Genomic DNA, 10,501 nt, shown 5'->3' on the forward strand with positions numbered 1-10,501 from the left:
CATTAAAGCAGCTTACCCCCTACCCCCTCAAAAAAATAGGATGCAAACTGTTCCTACCCCTCCCGCTCATGTAGACGCTGATTGTATGGGTTGAATCATTGATAAAAAATAACACTATATCTACTGTTCAGGCAAATTTTTTTTATTTTAATCATATTTATTTACAGATTCTATGAACATTAAATCTCAATAGTGATAGTAATCATCAAAATGTACACTAAAGAATTTAAACTTAAAATCAGCCATCACCCACCTTTAAAGTAATTAAATTATACTGTAGTTCTCGGGTGTAGGCTCTTTTTTTACCACACTCCTTTTTACTAAGCCTATAGAGGTTTAAGCAACTTTTTTCGAAATGTAACGCCTACAAGTACGGGCGGCTTGCCCACAAAGTGTGAAGGGCTCCTCATTTTTCTTCCCCTAATTAACTATCCAGTTTGATGGATTTTGAGGAAAACCTAGCTTAGTCTGTTGTACCCACAACCAGAGGTCGAAAACGCTTTTATCGTATCACGTATTAACATTTTAAACAATTATATTATATTATTTCATTCACATGACACAAGATTAAGAATTTGATTGATTGTAAAAGTATATATATACATGTAATTTATAGTTGTGTAGTAATATTTTTTAGATAAATTAAATTAATAAATATTATATTTGGCAATTCTTTGCTCACCTTAACTGCTGCTGTCATATAATTATAAATTAAAATTAAATTCTAAAATAGCAAGTAAAATCATTAACTTATAATTTATTAAATATATTTTTAAAATATAAAAGCTACTGAAAAGGTTGCAGAAATCAAATGTTATAAACGTATATTAAGTCAATTTATTGATATTTAAATTTAAAAAATATAATGATCACATAATTCAAAATAGTTTCCTGTATATATTGACAATTTAATTTAATGTAGTTTATAATAAATTGATCTTTTTTTTTAAAGTTAAAATAAAAAATTGAACATTAGTTTATTAAGTAAAGAAACAATTCTTATTACATTTGAAATATAGTTACGCCATAAATAGCTTAAGGATGTAAAAAAAAACAATTTTTTAAAGTTAAGATAAAATACATGAGTGTCACTGTTTAACAGCTACAAATAAATTTGATTTTAATATAGTGTTTATAAATTGGGATATGAGGGTACCCAACCTAGTCTCTCACGTGTGGGAGATTTTATGTTAGCTATTGCATTATTCGGAAATTTCATAAAACTGGTAGGATTATATTCAGCTTAGTGTTATATTTTGATTTTTCAAAAAAATTGTGGTAGTCTACATATTAATGTGGCAGACCTGGAAATCATGCGCATATGGCTCATCGAGCTAGCATCTGTGATTCATCTATTGGTCCGCTCAAAATTAACAGTGCTAAATATATTATTCTTAAATTATCTAAATCACAAATAAATAATTTACGGCTCAAATTTAAACTCAGGTGAACTCCTGAGTCGACTCAAATGAAAGCTGTTTTTGGAACGAGTCTATTTTTGAATTCAAACTGAGTTTAGAGATTAGTTGACTCGGCTTAGCCATTTAGCTACATTATTATAGTAGAATTAGAACAATTAAAAAAAATACAAGTTCCTTAAATACATGCAAGTAATCACCTCCCCCCCCCTCCCCATCTTATTACTTTTGTTGTTTTAGTAAATATTATAAAATGACAAAATATTTATCATAAGCCTTTATCGCCTTTCTCTCTCTTAAAAAAACCGATAAAATATGTAAAAATATTTATAATAAATATAAGTAAAGTATAAACTTTTTGCTCCAAGCAAAATTTTGTATTTTTCACATATTTTATAATCTCCACTTAAATTTATATCATCTATGGTATATTTGAGAAAAACTTCAATTAACATGTTTAAAATATATTAATTTATTTATAATATTTGCTATAAAAAAGTTTTAATTTAATGATTATGTCAATTGTCACTTTTATATGGTCCATCTTTATTGAAATTTTAATTTAACATGATTGCATTATATATTTTTACCCAATTGCGACAAAAAAATTAAAACATAACGGTTATGACAATTGTCACTTTTCTATGGTAAATCTTATCTTTATCGGAAGTGAGGCCTTCTATTTTATTAAAACAATGTGAAAATTGAGACAGATCACAGGGGGCCCCAAAGAATGATTTTACTTTCGTCAGCATATTTCTCTCTAAATTGGATCAATTTTTTAAGCATTCACTCTTCTCTAAGGTGATATGTACCTATTTTAATATTTTTTAAAGTTCTATTTAATGTTTTCTATATAAAATATATATTGATATATTTTTTTTTATATAAATTCTAATATATTCTTATTTGTTTTTTTTAAAATATAATTTTAATTTGATATTGTTCGTATTTGTATATAATTTTTTAAATTGAAACTGCTTTTTTAAAAACAAAATTAACTACCAAAAAATCATTTTTACAATATATATTGTTACCCCATTTGCATAAAAAAGTTCAAAAAAGTTAAATAATAACGATTATGACAATTGTCACTTATCTTTAATAAATTTTCATTGAAATTTTAATTAAAGATGTTAATAATATATATTTTTTACCCATTTGCGACAAAAAAGTAAAAAATTGACGATTATCACAATTGCCACTTTTTATGGTACATCTTCATTGAATTTTAATATAGATATTAACCCGTATCGGTCAATTCAGTGAAATTTTTATCGCGAATTTATCACGAATGTCGTTTACAGAGAATAAATTTTATAGAGAAGGTAATATCGCGAAAAAAGTTCCGCGAATATTTTTCTGCTAAACATTTATAGGGACGAAAATATCGCAAATTTATTTCTGCGAAAATCGCGAAATTATTAGAGCGAATACATTTTAGCGAAACTTTTATAACGAATTTTTTACCACGAATGCTTTTTCGCGAAGTCATTATCGCGAAAATAAATATATTGTGAATGATTTATTTAAAAGAAAACAACATATTGAATATTAATTTACTTAGAAAAGTTACTTAAATCATAGCGAAATGTTTTATGAGTCTTTTGTTACCTATTGTCTATTAAGTAAGCATGTAACCTTTATCTGATATGATAAAAAATAATTAACCAATATGTTTCTGGCCCCCCATCACCCCTCAAAATTTTTTTTTTTATATTTTATTTAAAAAACTGTTTCAATTTAGAAATAAAATAAATAATATATACGATATTAAAATGAAATATATTTTTATGAACTAATAAAATATTAAATAACAATTAAATATATATTGTAAATATATTTTTATTGTTTAATTAGATATTTTAAATTTAATAATAAAATTTAAATTGTTAAACTAAATTGATAGTTTTTAAAATTTTTATTTAATTCCCACATGGATATAAGAAAATTTTTACTAAATAAAGGTATATTTAAATTGATTTAGAAAATTTATGTAATTTGATTTAGAATAACAAAATCCTCAAATGCCGATGGTAATGGTATTCACTTTTATAATATCTTTTATTTAAATCTTGCAATTAGAAATACAACCACTATACCCAGGTAAAACTAATGAGTTAATAAAATTATCAAATGATAATGGTATGAAATTCTAAATTATCATTTTTAAGTTCTGTTAATAGTGTTGTTTATTCAAATTTGTAAAATAATTAATTGAGTATAAATTTAAATGTTTTGTTACATATTATGTTGTTTATTCAAATTTGTAAAATAATTTATTGAGTATTAATTTAAATGTTTTGTTACATATACCAGTATATATACCAGTCGATGATATACATATTATAATTATTATTATTTTATTTTTTAAAGTAGAAATAAAATTTATTTAAAACTAAACACAACTTAATTATTTCTTGTTTCTTTTAAGTTCTCTTAATTTTTTATAATTAGAAACATTATGTGTTATAAAAGCATGTGAGCTCTCAGTTGATTTGGCTGAAAATTCATCAAATGATGGTATGGTATTTTATAATATAATTAAGTTCTAATTTTTATTTGTAAATTATATTATTTTCATTTGAGTTATTAAAATTTTGCAATGTGCTTTATTTAGTTATAACCCTTTTTTATACGAAAAGCTCATCATTTTGATTATTGTAAATTATAAGCACAAGCAGAGTTGGGCAGTATTGTGTAAACCTGTATCTTAGATAAAAACAAAAATTTCCTTCTATGTCTTACCCTGTCTTTTAAATTTGTAATAAGTAACTTGAATCTTTATCTAAGATATATTTTTTATAAACTATATTCTTTTCTTGTTGTGCTGCTCAGGTCTGAACTCTACAATTCACATTGAAATATATAATTTAAAATTTAAAATAAATATAGAAAATCAATGTCCTCAAAAAGATATTTCATTATACTTAAATTTTAAGTTTAAAAATGATAATGAAAAATTGTTGGCTGTTGAAAATATTTGGACACCTGACAAATGCTATAAATTCCCATTGTCCTTGGATAAAAGAAATTTAACATTTCAAACATCGTGGCTTAACAAATATAGCTAATGAAAAGAGAGCTTTTTGTAAAGTGTGCGTCATTTTTTCGCCAAGATAGGAACCGGGTTACAAAAACTCAAAACATTGGTAAGTCAAGTATATACAAGATGGAAAGATGCTCTTGAAAATTTTAATTATCATCAACAAAATATATATCATCTCAATTCTTGTGAGATATCTGATGCTTTAAAAGCCATCTCTATGAATCAAAAGATATCAATATCTAGTGTATTGAATAAAAAAAAATTGATATTGTTACAACCAACAGAGCCAGAATAATTATAATAATTGATGCAATCATTTGGCTAGGGAGGCAGGGCTTAGCATTAAGAGCTCATAGAGTATCAGCTGGCCCTTTAACACTTTCATCTTCTCATAATGAGGGGAATTTTAAGGAATTGCTGAAACTTTTATGCAACAATAATGATAATTATATAAAGCTTTTTGAAAGCTCGGCTAAAAATGCCACCTACCTTAGTCCATGCATTCAAGATGAAATTATATCCATATGCAATAAGTTTATATTGAAAGAAATTTCTTCAAAAGTAAAAGCATCACCATTTTTTAGTGTTCTGGCCGATGAAACTTTGGATGTTGGGAACATAGAGCAATTATCCATAGCAAAAAGGTTTATTGATATGGAATCAGGTGATTATAAAATGAAGGAACTACTTGTTCAATTTATTGATTTAAATGACACTAAATCAGAGACAATAGCCAAAGAAATTTTAGCATCCCTTCAAGGTCTAGATTTAAATCTAATGAGAGGCCAGGGATATGATGGAGCTCCCTCAATGAGTGGTCACGTTAAGGGGGTGTAGTCAAGAATTAGAGAGCTTTATAGCACCCATTTATATTTTAACTGTAGTTCACATTGCCTAAATTTGATGATATCCGAGGCATGTGAAATTCGAGACATCCGGAACAGTTTACGTAAAATTTTTTTAATTTAATTGGAATTTATTATATTTTATTATGTATTATAGATATCTTTTTATAATTTAATATATTTTTCAAAATTTAGAAACAATATCGTCGGTTTGTGACTTTTTCACCCAAAAAGTGACAGCTATTTATTGGAACATTTGATGATATTGATTCAAATAATCCTATCATTGAATCAATCTTGAACCTATTTTTTAAAAATGAGAAGTGACAATTGTCATAATCTTTATTTTTAGACTTTTTTAAGGCAAATGGGTAAAAACATTTATCAACATGTTAATAAGATTTCAGTTGATGTACCATAGAAAAGTGATAATTGTCAAAATCGTTATTTTTATTTTGAATTTTTAGCAAATGAGTAAAAATATAAAGGGTAAACTTGTTAAATTGAAATTTTAATAAAGATTTACCAGAGTAAAGTGACAATCGTCAGAATTTTTAAGCTATTTTGCGAAACGAGCGAGTTTTTAGCTCACTTTCGCTCATCTAATAAGGGGCGGGGGAGTAAAATAATTTTACAAAACGGACGAGCGGTGGGTAAATAATTATTAATCTCTTCACATATTAAATAAGTTATAAACAGCAAAATAAATTTTAGAAAAAAAAATAATTTATCGATTTTAAAATCAAGACAAATTTTATGTAATTTAAATCAAAAAGTCAGAAATAGTGTTTTCTATCATATAAAATATCATTAGGTAAAGATCATACTTTAATTAAAACATGCGCATAACCAGAGAGGGAAGAACCCCCCACCCCTCCACCGTAGCAAATATTTTTTAATAAATATAAAAGATTTTCATAATGTGTTAATTGCAAAGTAATCTATTTCTCAAATAGATCTTTTAATTAAAATCTCACAAAAATTTTAGGTTTATTTTCTTACACTTTTATGGATATAAAAATATTTTATCAATCAAAAAAAAATTCATTTAATTTCAATTTCTAGTGTGTATGAATTGTTCAGATATTCAAATAGTCAGAATTTGCTGAATAAAATTATTTCTAAGGTGCTACAGGTAGAAATAAACTGCAAAAAGCATGCCCGACTAAATGGAACTTTCGACATCAAGCTGTTACAGCTTTTTTGGATATAAATAACCTATTGAGTCCCCTTAAAGAAATATCAGAGTTGCCTTTCCAGATATTTCATCTGAATAAGATCATTATTAGATTCAATGCGACTAAACATCAATTCGAAATTATAAACTCTCAATTTTATCAAGTATGAAAAATATTAACAATATTTTTAGTAATTTAATAGAAATCAAATTTTAATTAATTCAGAAGACCAGTAGCAAGTTTTGGCGGGGTACTTATTATGTTAAAGCAAGGTTTATTTTGAAAAAAAAAATCCAACTAAATTAAAAAAAAATATTAGAAGCCACTGGATAGTTTAGGGAGACGAATGATAATAGATTTTTGACTTATTTTTTGTAAATTATATCAAGTTTTTCACATCTGGTTGATATATATATCTAATTATAGATGACCTGGTAAATTTGACAATTTATTTTCAATTATTTACTTAGGAGTTACTACTGTTTTTACGCAAATTTTTTTAAAAATAAAGATGCGCTATGACAAATAACCCCTAAGGATAATAGGTACCCCGGTAGTTTTTCTTATTTCTTAAATTTTTATTTTTTTAAATTTTATAAATAAAAAACGAAATTATTTATTTTCTTAAATATTTTTTTTATAACACATTAATTTTTTATGCACAATATAACCCCGGCCTCCCCTAATCATCTTTTTACAAAATTATAATAATATTTTGATTTAAATAACAAATCATAATATTTTATAAAAAAATTTAAAATATATGTGATTTTAATTTATTTTTGCTTTTTGTTTTATATGTATGGCGCCACATATCATTTATTTTTACTTTGTTCTATTTTTTAGAATTAAAACCCCAATTCAAATGATATATCACGACAATAACGCCGTATATGTGTATGCCTCCGATTCGCACATAGTTAACTCGTTCTGCGGATACGACAACATGTCAATTTCATTCATCGAAGCACTGATGTCTAACATCCCATCATACGCCATCAACCATATTAATGCTAAAGAAGTCTCAGCAGGAGTTGGTACCCTTCTAGCAAAAGAAAAAGACGGGGTTCACCTGTTATTTTCACCGACTCTACGGTCTGCTTACGTTTACAAAAAGGGGGGATCTTGCTCACCATCCATTGAAGTAGTCCTGACTCAGATTCTCTAAATGTTAGGACTCCAGCACTTTGAAAACCTAGAGCACGAGCCATCAGGAAACTTGGTTGGGGATAGAGCACCTAAGTTACTCTTCGAAAGCATCAACGAACCAGCTACAATTCTCCCCGCGGTAGAGCAGGCTGACCATCAGATCAATCTTCAGATCCGAAATAATAAAGACTTCGTCCCTAATATCTGGACTCTCAGTCCAGTCCCACATCTTGGAACCTAGACCAGATATCCATCGCCACAGACGACGACCTTAACCAAGGTTTACAATGCCAAATAAAAACCAAATCCTCAACAACAATGAACATTTAGAACACAACTTCCCAGCGCTAATATAATATATATATCGCGATTATAATACAGCGTCTACATCCACGAAGGGGGGGGGGGTAGGAGCAGTTTGCATCCTTTTTTTGAGGGGGATAGGCCGTTTTAATGGGGGTAGGATACATTTTTTGGGGGGTTATCTATTAAATTTTGAGATCAAATAGGACAAAATTTACTGCTGTAAAAATTAATACTTTTATTTTAGACCTATTATACAGTTCATCAACCAAATCTATACATTGTAAACAATCATAGACAATATTTCCAAATAAATCTATTTGCTATCCTTAAAAATGTAATTTAAAAGGTTTAGACATTTTCAGCAAGCTCATAATGCTATAATAATGAATTCATTGTAAATGATGGGGGTTTTAATTGAATTTATTATCTAAAAAATAACTCCTTTATATTCACAAAATGTCGATAGTTAGTAGTAGAGATAAAATAATTTAAGTTATTCTTTTTAAATTTTCTGATTATCATTATAATTAAAAAGGTGAAATTAAAAATAGGACAACATCGCTGCCGAAGGCGGCGAGGATTTTTAAGGGGGGGGGGGTAGACATAGATTTTTGAAGGGGGTTTGCATCCAGTGAAAATCTTGTCATGTAGACGCTGATAATAATCATTACCCATTGTTGTTCTTATTTCTTCCAAAAAATTTCTTTATTTTGTTATATATTTACCAGTTTTATTATATCGTAGGAAATTTGGTTTTTATCATTAATAAAGCACCCAAATATAGAAGCCATAAAGGCCAAAATATTTGGGCTAAATTCTATCATGCAAAACATAGGCATAGTAATAAAAGAACCCTGAATGTAATTTGACCTTGGTTTTTATAGTAGTTTAAGAATTTGTATATAAGGAATATATCTACCAAATTTCAAATTATTGATTTGATATTTTTTTAAATATTTGAAATTTGTTGAGCTTAAGGTATGGGGTAATTACGGACGAAAAACGTAAAAAATATGCTTGAGCCAACAACTATTTAATATAATATCATTAAGGCTTAATGATGGGGGACCCCACTTATATATTTTTGTGAATAGTAATTTTTTCACAAATTATTTTGGTATTTTAAATCAAAAAGTTCAAAATAACGCCGGTTACTCCTATATTTTTTTTAACAAAGTATTATATATCGTGTTAGATCATACTTTACTTATAACGTATTATTCTGATTTTTTTTGATACAATTGTGACGAATAATCGACTTTGATAATTTTCAATGGCGTTTAAAATTATATAAACCCAGTATTGAAAATAAAATGAGATTAATCGAAAATAGCTAAAAATTATGGTTTTTTTATATATTCTCTAAAATAGTATTGATTATGATATATTGTAGTCTAGAGTGGTAGTTTTTAATAATATTTATATAACATCTGCGTGGTACAATAAGTTAAAAAATGGCGAATATGAAAATTGTCACTTTTCTTTATTTCATCTTTACTGAAAAAATTTTAATTTAACATGCTCACAATTTATACTTTACCTATTTGCTTTAAAATAATGAGTATAACAATTGTCACTTTTCAATGGTTCATCTTCACTGAATTTTTAATTTAACAACTTATAATTTATATTTTTACCCATTTTCTTCAAAATAATTGAAAAGTAATGAATATAATTATTGTAATTTTCTATGGTTCATCTTCACTTAATCTCAATTTAACATGTTTGCAATTTATATTAGCCATTTGCTTCAAAAAAAATTGCAAAAAATTTAAAATGACGATTTTGACAATTGTCACTTTTTATGATGCATCCTCATTTATATTTTAATTTAACATGTTTACAATTTATATTTTTACCCATTTGCTTCAAAAAAATTAAAAAATAAGGATTTTGATAATTGTCATTTTCATATGGTTTAAATTCTCTAAAATCTTAATTCAACATGTTTACAATTTATTTTTTTACCCATTTGCTTCAAAAAATTCAAAAAAGTTTAAAAATAACGATTATGACAATTATCACTTTTCCAAGAATCTTCGCTGAAATACTATTGCCATATTTATAATATATATTTACTTATTTGCGTCAAAATAAATTATAAAAATAAGGATTAAATGAAAATTGTCACTTTCTATTTATCTTCACTAAAATCTCAATTTACCATGTTTACAATTTAATTTTTATTATGAGTATATAGTAAAGCAAGTTCGACCTAAGCCGACTAAATGGTTCGACTAAGCCGATTAGATGGATCATCAGTCGCTAAAGTTCTTAGTATAGTCGGAAGAACTAGACTAATTAACAACACTAACCAATTAACGCGATATAGATCTCCTGATATTAAATTCGCTATAATATCTTCGCAATATATTTCGCGAAATAGTTTTTGCTATATAGTCTTCGCGATTTGGGTTTCGCCTCGCGATAAAAGTTGCGCTAATGACATGGAACCTAATTAACCTATATTTACAAAAAAAAATTATAAAATAAAAATTTACTAAATTCTTAAATAAAATTGTATAAGAAATTCAAATATGAAAAGATTATTGTTCA

At 26.6% G+C, this 10,501-nt stretch overlaps 1 protein-coding gene across 1 annotated transcript; it reads left to right on the top strand.

Moving 5' to 3' along the window:
• The first annotated feature begins 210 nt into the window (after positions 1 to 210).
• On the top strand, positions 211 to 5,304 carry LOC135930191 (uncharacterized). Its single transcript, XM_065466972.1, has 2 exons — positions 211 to 260; positions 4,752 to 5,304. The coding sequence occupies exons 1-2, from the start codon at positions 211 to 213 to the stop codon at positions 5,302 to 5,304; spliced, it is 603 nt and encodes a 200-aa protein (XP_065323044.1).
• The last annotated feature ends 5,197 nt before the right edge of the window (positions 5,305 to 10,501 follow it).

The sequence above is a fragment of the Gordionus sp. m RMFG-2023 genome, chromosome 5 (assembly GCF_954871325.1).
Source record: "Gordionus sp. m RMFG-2023 chromosome 5, tfGorSpeb1-WG-v2, whole genome shotgun sequence".
Classification (NCBI taxonomy): domain Eukaryota; kingdom Metazoa; phylum Nematomorpha; class Gordioida; order Chordodea; family Parachordodidae; genus Gordionus; species Gordionus sp. m RMFG-2023.